The sequence below is a fragment of the Sorex fumeus genome, unplaced genomic scaffold (genome assembly GCF_029834395.1).
Source record: "Sorex fumeus unplaced genomic scaffold, SorFum_2.1 ptg000115l, whole genome shotgun sequence".
Classification (NCBI taxonomy): Eukaryota; Metazoa; Chordata; class Mammalia; order Eulipotyphla; family Soricidae; genus Sorex; species Sorex fumeus.
Window position 1 is genome coordinate 4,666,795 of NW_026606172.1, and position 21,381 is coordinate 4,688,175.

Consider the following 21,381-nt stretch of genomic DNA (forward strand, 5'->3'; position numbering starts at 1 on the left):
CTGATGGAACTATATAAAGAAAACTAGAATCAAATTTCTAAAAATCAATAATGATCTTCAAACACCACCCACTAGAAAATGAAAAGAGAAAATAGAGTAGGAGAATATTTAAAAATCACAGGTAAAGAGTTCTTACAATTTAGATAAAAGGAAGAAAAGTCCAATTCGGAAAAGATTTTAAAGACACTTTAATGAACAGTATATAATAGCAAATAATAACATATAAAATTGTTTGCAACAGCATATTAAAATAGTTTAATAAAAATTAAATTTTATTATTAAAATGATTACATGAAAATCATTTAATTCAAATAAAAACATAAATGATACCGAAAATCAAGATATAAAAATGCAATGACTACTATATAAAAGAAAAAATGTACATACAAGATGAGAGAAAATGAAAAATGAAGCCCCCATAAACTGGTTAGAATTTTCAATTACACAACCATTTTGGAAACAAAAGGCTAATTCAGTTAGGGAGCTGTTAAATATAAAATAATCTCTAGTGATCCCATTCCTTTTTTTTTTCTTTTTTTGCCACATCTGGTGGTGCTCAGGGCTTACTCCTGGCTCTGCAGTGCTCAGGAATCACTACTGGTGGGTTCAGGGGACCATATGAGATACTAGGAATCAAACCTGGGTTAGCAGCATGCAAGGCAAATGCCCTACCCTCTGTTCTATCTCCCTCTCCAGGCCCAGCAACTACATTCTTATCATTAAAGAGAAATAAAAATGCCTATCCCTACATAGCTCTTCATAGCCAAAAATATTTTAAAATATCCAAATATCCATTAATGGAAGAAAAAATTGTATTTTTATTATCTCCCTTTTGCAAAAATGCTAATGTATGATATTCAATGTTCTGTACTTTCAACTTTCCTTATTTACATGAAAGAACTTCATTAGTCATCAAAATAACTGCAGAATTATTTTGTTCTTCTAGATATATAAAAATTTAATTGATCAGTATTTCCTACAAATGTTTTTTTAATTTCAACCTATTGCTATCATCAGCAATCTCGTATAAATACGTTGACTTTGGAATGTGTGCAAGAATTATCTGTATCACTGATGTAGCCTAAGAATAAAATTTTTTCAAAGAATACAAGGTTATCATTCTGGTAGTTAATGCCAGATTTTCTCCGTAGCTGTTCAACCAATTTATATTATTTTGGCTTTCAAGACAGAGAGAACATGTTTTCTCACACCTTTGTACAATATGTTTTTAAAAAGCTTTTAAAGAAAAGCAAAGAAACATGGGTTATATATACACACACACACACACACACACACACACACACACAGTAGAATACTAATCAGCTCTAAGTTGAATTCTTGAATTTTGCTACAATGTGGATGGAACTGGAGGGATTTCACTCTAGGTAAAAATGAGTCAAGAAAAGGACTGTATCTCATCCATACGTGGACTATAAAGAAACAAATCAAAGGACTAGACAATGGCCAATGGAAACAGACCCTGATATTCTTTCAGAATGGAAACATCAATCATTAGTCTTGTTTAGTTTATAAGCCTCCACTCCTTACCCTTTGCTAACTGTCTATTTAAAGCTTTCTTGAGGTATAATTTTCCATGTCTTTGAATTCATATATCATAAGTGTATACAATTCAAGCAATTTCAGTAAATTTATAGTTTTGCAGCCATCACCATGGTGCAGTTTTAAACATTTTCTTCACGCCAGGAAGCGGCCTTATGCCCATTTGTGGTCAATCTCTAATTCTTGAGCAGCCCAAGGCCACAATTATCTGTTTTCTATATAACAGAGTTGCTTTTTCTAGGCTTTTCATATAAGCCATATATGTCGAATTTTTAAAATACACCATCTTTCTCTCAGAGTAATGATTTGGTGGTTTATCTGTGTTGTGGTAGCTTTATTTTTTGTGTTAAGTATTGTTTTGCTATATCATACAGTGTGTTTATAGTTAGAATTTGAGTACGTATGGTGGCAAGAACTGAACCCAAAATCTCAAAACTGAAGATAAGTGGTACTTTACAATTAAGTATTAAGTCCCTGGTGCTGAATTTATTTATTTATTTATTTTTGGTACACAGGATTAACAGAAGCCCAGTTACATCCTTTTACACGTGACTATCTGGTTAGAAAAAAACACCATTTACTGAAAAGGCTTTCCTTTCTCCAAATGTATAGTCTTGGATAGATGATATACCAAAAATGTATGGGTTTATTTCTGGGTTTTCAGTTCTATTCCATTGATCCATGTATCTGTTTTATTCATGAGTTTTAAATTTTAACAAGTTTTAAGTACTATTAATTTATAGTACAGTTTGAAGTAAGTTAACATGATATCTGCAGTTTATTGTAATTCCTCAGGATTGCTTTCAATTTTCAAGGTCTTTTATGATTCCATTTAATTCTTAGTAAATTCTGTTTTATTTCTTTAAAAGTATCATTGGATTGGGATTGCATTAAATCCATATAATACTTTTACTAATCTGGACAATACCTTTTCATTTCAATTTCTTCCCCTTTTTTATATTTTGGGCCTGATTTGGTGGTGCTCAGGGCTTACTCCTGACGCTATGCTCAATGATCACTGCTAGGGAGGCACGGAATTGTATGCAGGAACAAACCTGAACCAGTCACATGCAAGGCAAGAGCCCTATCTGCTTCACTATTTGTTCCTCAATGTCCTCCTGTCTTTTAACAGTGTGCTCCAGTTGAAAGTTAATGCATTTTTCACCTACCTTATTAAATTTATCACTAAATATTTCATTTTGTTTTGGACACATAAGTGATTATTTTCTTTTTTTTTATGATTTTTTTTTATATTAGTGAAACACCATGAGGTACAGTTGTAGATTTACAATTTTTTGTGCTTGGGTTTCGATTATACAATGATCAGATACCCATCCCTCCACCAGTGCCCATTCCACCACCATGGATAATATCCCTCCCACCCCCATCCCCCCATCCCCCCCTGCCTCTGTGGCAGGGCAATCCCCTGTGTTCTCTTTCTCCTTTTGGGTGTTGTGGTCTGCAAAAGAGGCATTGAGTGGCAAACATGTTCAGTCCATAATCTACTTTCGACATGCATCTCCCCTCCTGGGAGGATCCTCCAAACACCCTTTATTTGGTGCTCCCTTCTCTATCTGAACTGCCCTTTCCTCTAGGATACCCGGCTGGCCTCTAAGTTATGGAGTAATCCTCCTGGTGCTGATCTCAGCTATTCTTGGGTATTAATCTCATATTTTGTAACTTTATATAAGTGATTATTTTCTTAATATCAACTTCTTGTTCATTATTTGCACATAAGAAAGCAAGTTTTTGTATACTAATGTTATAGCCAGTTGCATTGATATATACCATGGTTCACAACATCTTTTATCATGGAGGCTTTAGTTGTCTACATATGTACTATCGTATCACTTGCAAATAATGAGTTTTTTTCAGATAAGGATTTCTTTTACTTTCCTGTTATCTACCCACTTTAAGATTTCTGATGTTAAAGTATTCATAGTTGATAATCTCATCTTTTTTATGATTTTAAAAAGTTTTCTAGTATATTTTATATTAATGTTTTTTAAGACGTATTTTGTGCAAGTTATTTCTCCCATTATGCAAGATGTCTCCCTGTTTTGATGAATTTTGTTTACAGTGAAAGCCTTTTGGTTTGATGTAATCCCATTTATTTTTGTTTTCCCTACTGTTATAAGTCAAATGAGTTATGCATAATATTTTCATGGAGCATCAATTTATTCTATGATTCATGTAAGTAATCTGTTTTTAGAGAGACCACACCAAGTGGTGCTCAAGGTGTTTGGTCACGCCCTACAATATTCAGCCCAGTAGCTGAGTTTCTGAGTCCCTCAGTGTAGTACTTAAGAGTCCCTCAGTGCAGTACTTAAGTGCAGTACTTGGGAATCAAGACCTATACCACTAAATGCTGGAGTATAAATGGAGCAGGGATTTACCTTGGCTTCATGCATGCTAAATATGGTGATTTATCACCTGAGCAATCTCTCTGGCCTAGCAGATTTTGAGTTACTTTGTGTGCAAGGTAAAAGAAGTGATGGCTTCTAAGACGGTTTGCATGTAGCTATATAAAGTGACTGTTTCTAAGACTGTCTGCATGCAGTTAATCAGTTTTCATACTACCATTTGTCCTGAACAGTCTTTTTATTATTTTATTCTCTTGGTTCCTTTGTTGTAAATTAACTCTTCATCTACATGAGAATGATTTTCTGGGCTCTCAATTCTATTTCACTTGTCTCTATGAATTTTATTCCAACATTACATGGTTTTGTTACTACAGCATTATGATGGTTTAAAACTGAGTGGATGGAGGCCAGACCAACAATACAGCTGGTAAGGTACTTGCCTTGAACATGATCTACCAGAGTTCAATCTCCAGCATTCTGTATAGTCTCCCAAGACCCTCCAAGAATCATCCCTGAGGAATGCCTGGTGTAGCCCAAAAATCACAACAATAATATAAAATTGGGCATATTCAGCCTTCATTCTTGTTTTTTTTCCAGGATTGTTATATCTATAAAGGGTCTTCTGTGATTCCCTACAGTTTCACTACTGTTTCTTCTATTTCCTCAAAGAATGACACTGAAATTCTAATAGAATTTCACTGAATCTATAAAATACTTTTGAGTAGGGTAGTTATCTTAACTCTTCCAGTCCTTATCTTTCAATTAATTTCTGTCTCTACGTAACAGTAAATATAGTTTTCAATATACACATCTTTAATCTCATTAAGATAAAAGATCCATAAAGGCTTTTTTTTAATTTTTACTGTTTAAGATTGTTTAACTGAAATTCTGTAGTTTACTATGACTATTAGCAATAAAACTGTATTAAAAATAAAAATGGGGCTCAGGGAAAAAATACCCATAAAGAATTCACAAAACTCATTAACAAAGATACAGAAAGTTCTATCAAAAAGTGAAGAGACAGGGGCCAGAGCAATACAGCACAGTGGGTAGGGCATTTGCCTTCCATGTGGCCCACCTGGGTTAGATCCCTGGCATCCCATATGGTCCCCCGAGCACTGCCAGGAGCAATTCCTGAGTGCAGAGTCAGGAGTTAATTTCTGCTCATTAACAGGTGTGACCCAAAAATTCAAAAATAAATAAAAATAAAAAATAAAACATTTATTAAAAAAAGTGAGGAGACAACATGCTGAAATACAAGTTTTGCATGCAGAAGAGCTCTTTGTTCAATCTCCAGTACCATATGGCTCCATGCACACTGAGCCAGGTCCAGGAGCAGTCTTTCAACAATTCTTGGTATGTTCAAAAAGAATAAAAGGAAAAAAGAAAAGCTAAACCATGCTTCACCAAGAAAGGAATATCGATAGCAAACAGGTACATATGAAAATACTCATTGTAACCATTGTCAGGAAAATGTAAATCAAAACAGTAAGATAGTACTCATTTCTATGAGAATGGCCTGTATGCAAAAAAGGCAAGTACAAGTACTAGAAAGGATGTGAAGGAAAAGAGCCCGTATACACTGTTGGTGGAAATACAAACTAATCTAGTCTTCGAGGAAAATAATGTGAACATTAGTGGAGTTCATGACCAATTCAATCAGCGTAATCTATGGCTGAATAAATAGCAGTACTCCTACATTATAAAATAATAATAATGTGAACATTTCTCAAAATATTAAAAATAGATCTATGCACCAGAAATTTCAGCCTGCTACATCTATCCCAAGAATCCAAAAATACAAATTCAAAAAGATATATGTGCACATCTGGTTTTTGCTGCTCTGTTTAGAACAGTTAAGATATGAAAGGGGGGGGGGGGGCTGGAGTGATAGCACAGTGGGTAGGGTGTTTGCCTTGCACGCGGCTGACCCGGGTTCAATTCCCAGCATCCCACATGGTCCCCTGAGCACCACCAGGAGTGATTCCTGAGTGCAGAGCCAGGAGTAACCCCTGTGCATTGCCGGGTGTGACCCAAAAAGAAAAAAAAAAGATATGAAAGGGGGCTGGTAGGGCATTTGCCTTGCATGTGGCCAACCCGGGTTCGATTCCCAGCATCCCATATGGTTCCCCTGAGCACTGCCAGGAGTAATTTCTGAGTGCAGAGCCAGGAGTAATACCTGTGCATCACTGGGTGTGGCCCAAAAAGAAAAAAAAAGATATGAAAGAAACTCAAGTACCCAAATAAAGATCTATAAGACCCAAAGTCAAATAAATAGAAAAAGATGTGAGAGGGGTGTGTGTGTGTTCATGCGCGCATGCAGGCACGTGATGAACATAAGACGAAATACCACCATTTACTGCCACAAGGATAGAACTAGAGTGTCACGCTAAGCTGTCATAATAATTCCAAAGAAGAAAGAAAAACAAATAATCTCACCCATATGTGGTATACAAAGAAATAAAAGTAACAAAGTACAATCAAAGTACAAAGCACAACTACATACCAAACCCTTAGGCTCTGCTGAGCTTACCAAGAGAAAAAGGGAGAGGATAGAAAGGGTAGAAGGGAACCTGAAGACTATGGTGGAGTGCTTGTGGAACACTGGTAATACATGATCAGGTAACAAATTGTACCTTTTAAACATACAAATATATAGCAGAATGTCCTGAGCCCGTGCCAGACTGTCTTCACCTGGACATCGCGGAGGGGGGCAGGTTGACTTTCCCTCCCACCCCCCAAGCAGAACCCCAGCAGCTGAAAACCTCCAGCACCCAACACCCAATATGCTCAAGGTCATTCTCCACACCCTCAGATGACCTCACCCAAGAGAGAACCAGCAGAAAAACCCAGGCATGCACAGATCAGTGACTGAGGTCTCCACTCAAATAGAGACTGGGCCTCCGCGCCCCCAGTTCTCATTTTCTAGTAGCTTGGCAGTCACACCCACAAACTGCCCCCGGCATCATGTAATCTCATCATTGGCCAAGATCCAGAGACTAAACTAAAGTTCCTGAAAAAGGGCAACACAGAATTTTCCTGGCGTATGCAGCTGCCTCTTATACTCTAGCCCACTTACCAAAAGCAATACACATTTGATTGGTTTTAAAATACTTGCTTGTAGTCTATATACGGGCTTAAATAGTTCCAAGAATGAAATACAACAACCTTCACACACTTCCCTCTTATTGTGGTGGGAAGGTGCTTGGTGATGGGATTGGTGTTTGATTATCTACAATGAACTATTGTGAACTACTTTATGAAAATAAAATATTAAAAATTTGAAAAAATAAAACAAATATATAGTGTTATAAAAATTACATATAAAAATGTATTCCCTCAATAAAAAATGTTTTCAGCTTTTCGCCACTGAGTATAAGGCTCTTAGTGTGCTATGCCCTTCAATCCCCATTTTATTCAACGTCACCTGACTGCTGTCAATGCTTTAACTGTCTTTCCCCTGGCGGCCCAGTGACCACCATCCTTCAGAGGCCACTGGACAATCAGGTTTGGGCTCACAGTGACGAAACTTGTTGGGCCTCACGGGGGGGAGGGGGGGCCGGGCCTGCCCTCCCCACCCCAACGAGACCCCAAGTCATCGCCCACAAACGGCCTCTCTGGCTCCTGATCAAGCTGCTTAATGGCCATGATCCCAGAGACTCAGAAACAAATCTCAAAACCAAGCGGCTTTTGGCAGAAATGCGTCCGGACCACGCAGTAGGTTACTGTTGCCGGGCCACCCCAGGTTACTCCTGGCTTTGCACTTAGGAATCACTCCTGGCAGTGCTCAGGGGACCATATGGGATGCTGGGAATTGAAGCTGGGTCAGCAGCATGCAAGGCAAATGCCCTACCCCCTGTGCTATTGCTCCAGTCCCAGAGATAATTAAATAATTTTTAATTCTGAAAGCCTTATTTTAGAGGCAATATCTATATATTTTATCAATATATAGGTGAAATGGTGCGGTGGAGAAGACCGACCAAATAGATACATTTAACCCAAGAATACTTCTTATTTGCAAATAATATATGCAGAAATAAGTATAAACAAATTGGTTTCAGTAGTTTTCACAATCACACAAAAATCGTCTTTCCAGCATACCAAGGAGCAAGATTGTGAAGTAGACAAGAAAAGTTGAGATCCAGATTACAGAAACATGCTGGCCATCTACTGTCAAGAGTCAAAAAGCAAGGATTAGGTATTGTTCAAAAGTTGTAGGATAATAACGTGTGTCATATAATTTTTAATTATTAACTATATACTATAGGTATTTTGTTGTTGTTTTTTACTTTTTGGATCACATCCAGTGATGCTCAGGACTGCTGGCCCTGCACTCAGGAATCACTCCTGGTAGTGCTCAGGGGACCATGGGATGCTGGAGATTGAACCCAGGTTGGCTCATGCAAGGTAAATGCCCTGCCCACTGTACTATCGCTCCAACCCCTAAATTTTTTTTTTCCTTCTTGGCTTTTTGGGTCACAACCCATGATGCTAAGGGGTTACTCCTGGTGGTGCTCTGGGGCCCATATGAGATGTTGGGGGTTCCTCGTGCAAGGAAAACACTCTACCCACTGTACTATCGCTCCAGGCATCCCTAATTTTTTTAAGTCCTAATATATTTACTATATTCTTCATAAAATAAATTAAATAAAATATATATAAAACATTTAAAGTAGTATTGGGTACCAGAGAGAGAGTACAGGAGTTAAGGCCGCCACCCTTATGCTGCATGCGCTATCCGTGGCTGAACCTCCAGCACTGTATGGTTTCCCAGATCCTGCCAGGAATGATTTCTGAGCATCACTGGGTGGAAGCCAACACAAAATTTGAAGTATTTTTTTAAAAATATCTCACACTTAAAAATCTGATAGTCCTGGTCAAGATGGCAGTGGCACAGTGGCAAGTGCCAGAGCTGGTGAAGGGATGGCAGCTCTCAGCGCTCTGAACAGCAGACGGAATCAAAATTTCTGCATGAGTGCATGTGGGGGCCCTGTGCTGTTCTGTGGCAGGGAGAGACCATTAAACAAACCAGGGCGGAGCGCACTACCAGGAACTGAAAAGGGATTGACCATGTACAAGGAAAATGCCTTATCCCCCCCTGAATTATCTTTCTAGCTTGCAGAAGCTTAAATTTGAGCCATTATATTTTATTACCTCAAAATCACTTTTGGTATTTCATTATTCACATCACACAGAGTACCTTGACGATTAAATATTTCACAATCTCAACTCTCTGAAAAATGCTAACTACAGAGTATATATGTCTTAAGTTTTTCTCTCCAAAAGTAGTGTTACTCTTATTTCTTCCAAGAATTTTTCACTATATTTCTTATATTAAATTATACAAATATGATTCTTGAGTATCTATTAATACATAAGAAAAAGACCATAGACCCGAGGTATAGTTACTAAGAAGTAGAGTTGCTGGGATATATGGAAGCTCAATTTCTAGCTTTTTAAGAAGTGTCTATATTGTTTTCAAAAGAGGTTGGGCCATCGACATTCCCACCAGCAGTGAACTGAGGGTCCAATATTACCCCATACACAAGCCAAAATTGGTTTGTGTTCATGTGCCAGTTTCAGCGGTGCAAGCTTATATCTCATAGTTTTTTTGATTTATATTTTGCTGATGGTGACACAGAACATATTTTCATATATCATTCATCTGCATGTCTTCTATGAAAAAGTTTCTATTCATCTCTCTCTCCCATTTTTGGGTGAAGTTGTTTTTCCTCTTTCTACCAATGCTTTTAGTACCTTGGATGAGTGGTGGGCAAAAATTCTCTTCCAGTCTGTTGGATGCAGAGGCTTCTAAGTTTTATGTAGTCCCATCTGTTTATCTTTGCTCCTGTTAGCTTGGCCAATGCACAGAATCACTGGAGATACCTCTAGATTCAATGTTATTAAGTGTTCTACCTACATCCTCCTTAGTATAACTTATGGACTCAAGTCTTTGAGGTCTTTAGTCTATTTTAATTTGACTTTTATGTACGAGGTTAGGTCAGAGTTCGAATTAATTTTTGTAGATGTTACTAGCCATTTTTTCCACTATCAGTTGTTGAAGAGCCTTTCCTTACCCCACGTCATACTTTTTACTCCTTTATCAAAGAATAATTGTCCACATACTTGAGGATGTTTCTGGACTCTCTATTTTAATTTTTTAAAAGAGTCTGTCCTTATTTCAGGCACTACATTGTTTTAAATACTACAGCTTTATAGTCTGAAGTTGCAGAGAGGAGTTCCATCTTGGATTGGTTTGGAGGAGGGGGGTTAGGAGAGGGAGCACGAGCAGAAAGGGAATGGGTACCATTCCAAATAAATTTTAACAGCACTTGGTCTCTGTCTTTAAAAAATGCCATGGGGGTGGGGAGAAGGGTGAGCTAGAGAATTAGTATAGCAGGGACAGCTTTTGTTTGGCACAAAGCCAACCCAGCTTCAATCTCTGCCACCCTGTAAGATCCTCTAAACCCTGCCAACAGTGATCACTGGGCACTGAGAGGTGTTGTCTCAAAACAAAACAAAAAAGTGTTATGGGGAGTTTAACAGAGACTGCATTGAATCTATAACACTCTGGGGGAAACTGATGTTTTGACAATATTAAACCTTTCAATCCATGAAAAAGAAAAGTGTTTCTATTTCTACTTATTCACTTTTAATTCTTTTAGTAGTGATTTTTAGTTTTCTTTGTGTAAGTCTTTCACCTCTTTTATTAAGATTTCCAGGCTCATGATTTCTGAGACACAATTGTGAATGGGATTGTCTTTCCTTTTTGTTCTATGTCATTACCTGCATATAGAAAAGCCATGAACCTCTCCACACTGATTTTGTAGCCTGCCAGTTTACTATATTAGATCCATCGTTTTTAGGTGCTTTTTTATAGAGTTACAATATTTTATTTAAAATACAGGACTAGGAGGTATGGTGCCGCCAGCAGGTCAATCTGTACCTGTGAGGCAAGTGCATCAGCAGCCTGATGGCACGGTCAGGCTTTCAGATACCCCAAAATTGCTGCTGTGCCTTTGGCCAGACCCCAAAAACTTGGAGGAAAGTTTACCAAGAAAGTAAACAGCCAAAAGTTAGGTATGTGGGAGACATACCCACAAACCACCTCCGGCTCAGCTATAAAATTGGAGGCATGACCTCTCTGGTTCCTGATCAAACTGCTTAATGGCTATGATCCCCAGAGACTCAGAAAAGAATCTCGGAACCCGAAGGCTTTTGGCAGAAATGCGTCCTGTTCCTGTAGTAGGTTACTGGCGCTGGGCCACTCCAGGTGGGAACAGGTTTTGTGCCTTGGCTTGTTCCCCTTGGAGGCCTGGTGACCGCCATCCTCCAGAGGCCACTGGGCTGTCAGGTTTGGGCCTGTAGTGACGAGAAACGCGGGGCCTCACCACATGGGGGTGGAACCAGCCCTTTCCTCCCCATCCCAACAAGACCTCTAGTCGCCGCCTACAAAAGGTCTCTCTGGTTTCTGATCAAGCTGATTAATGGCCATGATCCCAGAGACTCAGAAACAAATCTCGAAACCCAGTGGCTTTTGGCAGAAATGCATCTGGACCACATACAAGGTGGCCGCCACCTCAGAGCTTATTGGAAAACCAGGTATGAGCCAGCGTTGACGGGGCAACTACAGTCTCATGGGAAGGGGGGCGGTACCGGCTCATCCTTCATGCCCTACCAAGGTCACGAGTTGCCCCCCACCAGCAGCTCTCTGGCACGGCCATGGCTCCAGAGGCTAAAGGACTTAGTCCAGAGTCCGACAGCTTGTGGCAGAAAAGTGAATGCGCCATGCGTTAAACTATGGCGCCTTGCCTCCCCAGGAGAGAAAGGGTGTTGCTCCCTTCCGCCTTTTTCCCTCCTGGCAGCAAAGTGGCCGCCACCTCAGAGGTTATTGGAAAGCCAGGTATGAGCCAGCGGTGACGGGGCAACTGCAGTCTCATGGGAAAGGGGGTGGTACCGGCTCATCCTTCACACCCTACTGAGGTCACAAGTTGCCCCCCACAAGTGGCTCTCTGGCACGGCTATGGCTCCAAAGGCAAAAGGACTTAATTCAGAGCCTGGCAGCATGCGGCAGAAAAGTGAGTGGACCATGCGTTAAGCTAAGGTGCCATGCCTCCCCGGGAGGGAAAGGGTGTTGCTCCCTTCCACCTTTTTCCCTCCTGGCAGCAAGGTGGCCGCTGCCTCAGAGCTTATAGGAAAACCAGGTATGAGCCTTGCTTTGAAGGAGCAACTGCAGTCTCATGGGGGGGGGGGGGGGGGGAGGGGGGGGTGGTACCGGCTCATCCTTGACATCCTACTGAGGTCACGAGTTCCCCCCCCTCCCACCCCGAGCAGCTCTCTGGCACAACCATAACACCAGACGCACAGAAACCAATCTCTTTGCAGAAATCCAAAATCGCGACCTTGTGGTATTATATGATTCTCATAACCAGCTATAGAAAACAAGCTATTTCACAACACCTTTTCAGCAATTCTGATTGTTGGGGGGAAATTCTAAACAATAATGGTGCATCTTTTGTCTAAATAATGTAATCAATGTAGAGAAGACTTAAGTAGAAATCATCTGCCTCACAGGCATTGGGAGGGGTGGGAGGGGGAGTATATTGGGGTTTTTGGTGGTGAAAAATGATTACTGGTGAAGGGAAAGGTGTTTGATCATTATAGGACTGAGACTTAAACCTGAAAGCTTAGTAACTTTTCCCACAGTGATTAATATATAAATATAAGAAGAAAAATAAATTAAATTATGAAAAAAAAAGTAAGGTGGAGTCCATGCCCAATTCAATCAGTTAATCAGTGGCTGAATAAATAGCAGTACTCCTACATAAAAAAATAAATAAAATAAAAGTGCAGGAGAGGTGGCACACAAAAAAAAAAATACAGGACCAATATTTTAATATATAAAATATCGCTGGAGCAATAGCACAACTGGTAGGAAATTTGCCTTGCACATGGCCAACCCGAGGCTGACTTGAGTTCTATTCCTCTGCCCCTCTCAGAGATCCCAGCAAGCTACCAAGAGTATTTTGCCCACACAGCAAAGCCTGTGATGTATTCGATATGCCAAACACAGTAACAACAAGTCTCACAATGTTACTGGGCCCGCTCGAGCAAATCGATGAACAAAGGGAGGACAGTGCTACAGTGCTACAGACCATATCATCCACAAATAGGAGTTCGACTTTTTTTTTTTTTTTGATCTGGTTGCCCTTAATATCTCTTTCTTGCCTAACTGCTATGAAGAAGACTTCCAGTACTACATTGAATACCAGTGGTGATAGTGGGCAATCTTGTCTTGTGTTCAAATATTTCTCAGCTATGCAATTCAGTGCTGCTTAGATGGATCTGAAGAGTATTATGCTGAGTGAATTTAGAAGGAAAGGGACAGGGGGCAAGATATATAGTACAGCAGCTAGAGCATTTGTCCTGCAAATGGACTACCCAGGTTCAATACCCAGCAACCCATAAAGTCCACGAGACCGCCATGAATAATCCCTGAATGCAGAGTCAAAAGTAAGCCCTGAGCACTGGCAGGTATGGTCCCCCAAAAAAGAAATTTTAAAAAATAATAAAAGAGAGGAACAAACAATCATTTTTCTCATGTGCAAAGTATACATTAAGTTCAATAATACAAAGGTCATTACTCCAAAGTTACTTAATATCTTTCAAAAACATAGTAATAAAACACCCACATCCCACAGTGTCCACCATATAAACAGCACAGCTTCACAACTAATCTCGCAAGTGATGCTAAGCCAACGGACGTCACAGTTTTCCTTTCAGCCTTTCATCAGGCTGAAAACTCTGGGGCTTCCTCAGGAGGGGAGGAGGCTGAAATTTCTGGGGCCTTCTCAGAGAAGAGACAGGGAGTCTCCCTCCACCTCAGGGAGTCTCCCTCCACCTCCATCCTGCCAAAAACCCCAGCAGCTGTACCCATATCCTAAAGTCTCTGCCATGTAAATTGCCGACTTTGCAGCTTTATGACTAATCTCAGAAGAGACAACAAGCCAATGGAAATCACAGTGTATTCGATGTATTCGATGTGCCAAACACAGTAAGAACAAGTCTTACAATGTTACTGGGCCCACTCGAGCAAATCGATGAACAAAGGGAGGACAGTGCTACAGACCATATCATCCACTTCAGGCTAAGTAAGAACTCTAAGGCCTCCTCAGGAATGAGGCGAAGAATCATCCCAGTTCTACTGATCCTAGAACTCCAAGAGTGTGCAGTCTCACACAAGGCTGTGCAAATCTCCAAATCCCATGATACTGACAGCCCAGTGGGAAGTCAGCAAATTAGATGGGGAAGTGGCATAGACACCCACTAAACTCAATCAGCAAAAACGGTAACAAAGAAGGCTCAATAAGCAACAAGCAATCGATAAATTCCCAATGACTTTAATAATACCATTGTAAGATATAACAATTTTGTGGGTTTTTTTAATTTTTTTATTGAATCATTGTGAGATAATACCCTTACAAAGCTGTTCATGATTAGGTTTCAGTCAAATAGTGTTCCAACACCCCACCCTCCACCAGTGTACATTTCCCAGCACCAGTGTTCCCAGTTTCCCTCCCATCACCTCAACCCCACCCTACCCCCAGTCTGCCACTATGGCAGAAGCTTTTTTCTTTTTTCTCTTCTCTCTCTCTCTTCTTCCTCTCTCTCTCCCTCTTTTCCTTTTGGGCATCGTGGTTTGCAATACAGATACTGAAAGGTTATCAGGAATATCCCTTTACCTACTCAATACTCAGTTCGCTCAGAGTGACTATTTCCAGTTATTGTCATACTGTTGTTCCCTTCTCTATCTTACCTACCTCTACACACACTTGTGGTTGATTCCAACCACTGACCAGTTCTCCTAGGCCCTGTTTTTCCTGGCCATGGATATTAGTTTTCTTATATAGATAGATACAATGCTTTTGAAAAATTGTCTTTTATGGAACTTTGATAATTCCACTTACCATTTTGTTGTAACAAGCTATAAAATAAATTATTTTGTACCTGCTAAGAAGACAGGTTTGGGGGTAAGTGGGAAAATGGAGAGAATTATGGAAGGAAGATCATCCTGGTGATGAGATTGATGCTGAACACTGAATGCAAAAAAGAACTGTATTACAAACAACTCTGTAAACCACAGTGTTTATATAGTTAGAGGGGGAAAGAGTAATACTATTCCTTTAACTCACCATATTCTGGTGATTGGCTTGAACAGAAAATATTTTACCTGCATTGCCCAAAGTATCTCATTACTTATCTCTATTTCATACCTTGCATGTACAAATTCTATACCTCTCAAGGATTCTGGTGGGAGAGCTGAACAAACTGAGGGAAGAACGGTAGGACTGTCTTCCTCCTATCTTATAAAATAGCAAATAATTTTGTCTTAGCTATCAATCTTTCTAATATTTTATAAAAAAATAAAGTATATCCATATATAAAATATATATCTAGACTACAACTAATTCAACAAGACATATTCTATATTTTTCTATGATTCTGAAATCTAATCCAGCCCAATACTGTGATATGAGTATAATCTGAGGCACTTATAACAGAGCTTTGATTTCTTCTTCTGTTTCAAAGGTCCTCTCAATCCATTTTCTGTATTCCCCCAACTCCAGAAAATTGTTGAAATCTTTAAGTCAATAGTGATGACTTTTCTTTTTACTGTTTTGGGGTTTTTTTGTTTTTGTTTTTGCTTTTTTACTGAAATTTTGACAGAATCTAGGAAATTTTCAGTTTGTGGTCTTTAATTCAATCATTATTAAGAATTTTTGCAAACCAGGAGTTTTCTAATCTCTATCTCACTTGATTGAAGGACTTCCTGCAAACTGACAGACTTTATTGGTATATTCTGAGACTTACAGTACACCAAGGCAATCTGGGAAATTTTAATGAAATTAAATGACAGTAGTGACCAAACTATACTACAATTTTTTTTTAATTACAGAAGTAAAACTGTGGTTCAATGTTCAAAAATGAACCCAAATATTGAAATGCAAATATTTTTACTTAAGAAAAACTTTGGAAAAGGTTCCTTCTGCAAAAAAAAAAAATAATCAAAAACAATTTTTAAATACATCAAGAAACAATTGTGATAAGAAGTAAAAAGTACTTACAAAGCAAGGCTACTCAAAACATACTGTACGTGCTCACATTCATCCGGGAATGATGCACTGGCTGTTGTAAAACAGCAAAGTGCAGTCTGAAGAACCTGAAGCTGTGGCAAAGGGACCTGCCATCTTCCAGCATAATCTTCAACCACCTAATAAGGAAGCAGTTCAAATGTACATTATTATAAATATATTTTTTAAGTTTCAACATTTTTTAGTTAGCAGTTGTATAAAATGTACTAGATAACAGAAAAAGAACGTATTTAATTATTTGTCTTCCATGTGTGAGGTCCTGGGGTCTTCTTTTAAATATATAAAATATTTAAATATATATAGATATATATTAAATATTTAAAATATATAAAATTACACAATACAATGCCATACAATACAATATAGGCTACCAAGAGTATCCAGCAGAGTCTGGCAAACTACCCATGGCACATTCGATATACCAAAACCCAGTAACAATGATGGATCTCATTCGCCTGACCCTGAAAGAGAGAGCCTCGAATGTGGCGTTTTCCAAAATCTCAGGGCTAGGATGAAGGAGACGTTACTGGTGCCTGCTTGAGGAAATCAATGAACAACAGGTTGACAGTGATACAGTGATACAATGCCATTTTACTTTGACACATTTCTCCTGTGATATGTACTTAATTATAAGCATTCAGCTAATAAGAGCTTATAATACAACATAATAATCTAAAAGAGCTCTAATAGGCAAAAGTGCAGCAAGCAACACATCTATCATTTTCTTTTTTTTTTGATTGTATTCCAGTATGTGTCTTAACAAAATGGCCAGAATAAAAGTGAAATTGCTGCAAACAAAAGAATAACATCCACCTGGTTCTTTAAAATCAAGTATTTACTACAGTTCTGAATTCTTTAAAATAGTGGTCTAATAAACAGAGGATCACAATCAGCAGTCCATTAAGCATTAGTAGAAATTTTTAATTACAATAAAGTTGTAGAAAATTGTAAATAGTACTGAAATTATAGTCAAGGCTTCAAATATGCCATGACAAATCTTCACACACTTTCCTTTTATGGTGCTAGGAAGGTGCACGGTAGTGGGATTGGTGTATGAATATTAAATGGAATAAATAATTGTGAACAACTTTATAAAAATAAAATTTTTAAAAAATGAACAAAAAAATGCAATGACAGAAATTGAAGGGAAAAAGAGCAAAGCTATACCCTATTCTTAAATGGTACCATGTTTACTACATACCACCATACTTTAATTTACTAAGGTAAATCATTATGAAAATGACCGTAAATTTCTGTTCTGTCAAAAGCGTTAAGTCAGGGATGGGCCAGAGGGATAATACAGCTAATATAGCAGGTAAAGGGCTTGCTTAGCCCCTGCGTGAATACCTGTGATCCTTGAATAGAGCCAGGAGTAAGCAAGCCCTAAGCATAACGAGGTGTGCAACCCCCCAAAAAAGAAAAAAACACTATAAAGTGAAAGACAACATAAGCCTTTTAATATAACCCTTTTAACATTAACTAACATTAACATTAATTTTAACATCAACTTAAAATCATATTCCTTTTTGGGGCTAGAGCGATAGTACAGTGAGTAGGTAGGGTGCTTGCCTTGTACTTGATTTACGCAGGTTAGATCCCCTAAGCCCACCAGAAATGATTTCTGAGCAATAATGGGTGTAGATTCCCCCCACAAATTCCTCCCCCAAAAATTCCCTTTTAGGGTCATTAAAATACATGTAGGATCATTAAAATACCCGAACTGTGATTAACTGAACAGAAAGTTCTACCTAAAATCCACAAGTGGAAACTTTCACCCAGATATGTGACTAGATTTGGGAACAGAACTTCTTGATGTTATTAATGTGAATGATATAATAAACAACCTATCTGATTAGAATTCCCAGAAATCTCCTACTGATACTACTTATTTTAAAGACCTCACAGATCAAGTCAAGTCATTCACTAATATTAATTTTATCACTAGTTTAATGAATCCATCAAGTAAATCGAATATACAAGAACACAGATTTGAGTATTAATCCTGAAAGACACATTCTAAATGCTATAATTCCAAATGATAATGGAACAAATGACTGGCAGTATAGCAAGTAAGGCACTTGCATTGCATGTAGTCTACCCATGTTTGATCCACAGGATCACAAAAGGTCTCCTGAACACTGCCATAAGTGATCCCTAAACACAGTAAAGTAAGTGATCCCTAAACACAGTAAACCAAAAGTAAATCCTGAACAATGCTGGGTGTGCCCCCTACCTGGCAGTGTGCCCCAACCCCAACTCCATCCCCCAAAATAGAATAAAATTCATCAAAATCCTAAAAACCTCAAAAATAAACATCCCCAAATATAAGAGTCCTGAAATTCAGATTCTGGGGGGAAAAATCGTTTAATTCTTTACATTTATTTACATTTTTTAAAGAAGATCTGAACAACATAAAAAAGCACACAGCAGAGGGCAATTGCGAGCATACAGCAGGTAAAGATTTTGCCTTGTGCACAGCCATTCTAGGTTTGATTCTCGGCACCCTCCATATGATCCTCCAAGCTCGCCAGGAGTTAATCTCTCAATGCAGAGCCAGGAGTAACCTGAGTAGCACCATGTGTGGCCCAAAAATACAAAAAAAAAAAAAAGAAAGAAAGAAAGAAAGACAGACAGAAAAGCACACAACATCTCATAGGTCAACCTCAAACAAAACAGCAAAACACAGGATATATTTTATCCTTCACAAACACCAATATACAAAAATAAATAAATAAATGAAAAATTTTTTAAAAACTTGATCACTTGACTCCTTAATTGTCGATTTGCTTGAGTGGGTGTCAGTAACGTCTCCATTTGTCCCTGTCCCGTGCTAGTGTAGCCCAATGGCGTCTGTTTGCTCTAGGAACACAAAGAGCCTCAAACCAATCGTTCATATCAATCAGTCATCGTTCATGATCTTGATGAAGAAGTCTGACCATCTGGTAGGTGGGCGGCCACATGGTCTTTTGACATCCCATGGAATCCAGTCGGTAACAGCTCTAGTCCAGCGGTCAGTCCAGCAGTCTGCTTTAAATCTCATTACGTGACCAGCCCATCTGATTTTTGACACCGTGGCAAACAAGACAGCTGTAGGGTGACACTGCTTTGTCCTTCTTTCACAAGAAGCTTAGGTTTATCTGGTTACACCCATCACAGTGCTCCTGAGGCACTTCCATTCCATTGTCACAATCACAACACTGTTAATTTGTAAGGTCAGTTTTCCAGAAATCTATGATTTTATATGTATGAGTTAAATATTGCCTTTCTCCTCTCCTTATGCCTTATGAACAGTTTACTTTAAAGCAATATCCTTTTTGTATAGATACAGGAAGACTGTTAACATTACGCTTTGTAACTTAGGATTTGATTGGCTTTGACTATTATTCACTCCCGGGCCATCTGCTTTCTCGACTTAAGCCTCAGATGCCCTTAGTTCCTAACACCCCAAAAGCAGGGTCCCGACGAGGGACTGAATGGACCCAGGGCAAGCGGTGAGCTACCCTGGCATCAAAATGGGCCAGGCCAAAGTGCCATGATTCCTAACTATAAGTTAAGAGTTTGATCATAGGCAAATGCTGTCATGATCCAAAGGTAACGACGAGACTAGGATCCTGCTACGGGTGGGAAACACTATCTGGCCTGAGCACTGTAGTCTGAGATCGATATGGCCCTAGGAGAACAATTCTATAAGTTTAAGATATTTCTTACTGTATCCATACAAAATGATTTATATTATATATGCTTATATGTTTGCTAGACAAGGAGAGGAGAAACACACCCCAGAGAATTCACTCTAGGGTGGATTAATCTGATAATGAGGATCTGCCCTAGGAGCATATTTCCCTGAGGCTAAGATTTCTATCCCTATTGACTGTGACCGCACCTATAAGTAACTGTTCCCCCAATTCCTCATGGAGAGAGATATAATGAGACTGTGGAATGGGCAAAAGGGAAGCAGAGGCAGAGAAGGGAGACTGGTGTGGATGGAGAGAGGATTGGAATAAACTGCGACTAAGACCAACCAGTCTGGCCCTCGTTCCTTCCTTAGCCTGACCATCGCCATCGACCTCCCCGGGGTGGGGAAGAAGGGTGAGACTACCGAAAGCAGGCGGCGGGAGATAGAGCCACCGTGCTGTGTGCTGCGCCCCCTTTGTGTGAGTTTACACAGACAGTGTCCCTGATTCTTGATCTTCAACAGAGGTCGGAACTCCAGATTCTTTCTCTCATTTGAGTGAAACGTGATATTCCAAGCATAGCTCTTTCAATTCCTCTTTGGGAGACCCGAACAGCGTTCTCATCCTGTATGCATAGGGCCCAGGTCTCTGAGGCATATGTTAATGCAGGAAGAACAGTGGAATCAAAGAGATGTGCCTGGAGCCGGAGATTCTTCTCCTGGTGCCAGGTCATTTGTCATGTTGACTTCTCGACCTAGGTACACATAGCTGTTGCATTCAGAGATGGTCGTTCTGTTGAGAGCAAATGGGGCGTCAGGAACAAGGCTGTTTCTCATAAACATTGTCTTCGTAAGATTCAGCTGTAATCCGACCTTTCCACACTCAGGTCAAAGTCGGCCAGAATTTCTGACGCTTGGCTAATGTTTGGTGTTATTAAAACAATAATACCTACTTTGGACAAACTGGCAGGCTACCGAATGTAACCTGCCCACACGTCAGAGTCTGGCAAACTCCCCGTGGCGTACCCAATTTGCCAAATACCAGTAACTATGATGGGTCTCATTCTCCTAAAGAGCCTTGAATATAGCACTTTCTTAAAAATCTCAGGGCTGGGTTGAAGGAGACGTTACTGGGGCCTGCTCGAGGCAATCGACGAATAACAGGATGGTCATGATTTGTGAAAACAATGTCATGAGCAAAGCGGAGGTGGTGTAGTTGCCGACCATCTATCTTCACTCCCATTCCTTCCCATTCGAGTCATCGCATGATTTCTCGAGGGTGGCACTGAAGAGTTTCGGTGAAATGGTATCACCCTGCTGAATCCCTCTCTTGACATCAATGATTACTTCTTTGTAGAATGGTGAGATCCTGGTAGTGAATCCGTAATACAGCTCACGGAGGATCTTGATGTATTGAGCTTGAATGCCCTGATTGGCAAGGGCTTCAATGACCACTTCCGTCTCAACAGAATCAAAGGCCTTCTTTAAATCAATGAACCTTAGACAGAGCGACATCTTGAACTCCCGAGAAACCTCAATGAGCTTGGTTATTGTGTGGATATGGTCGATGGTGCTGATTCCTTTGCGGAACCCAGCTTGCTCGCATGGTTGTCCTTCATCTAGTGTTCTGCCA

General features: G+C 39.5%; 1 protein-coding gene across 2 annotated transcripts in view; it reads right to left on the bottom strand.

Moving 5' to 3' along the window:
* Positions 1-21,381, bottom strand: part of ZNF654 (zinc finger protein 654) — a 121,701-nt gene that overhangs the window by 55,189 nt on the left and 45,131 nt on the right. For both annotated transcript variants that reach the window (XM_056135476.1, XM_056135475.1), the window contains exon 2: positions 16,049-16,194. In XM_056135476.1, coding sequence (XP_055991451.1) covers positions 16,049-16,194 — 146 coding nt within the window. The remainder of the gene's footprint in view (positions 1-16,048; positions 16,195-21,381) is intronic.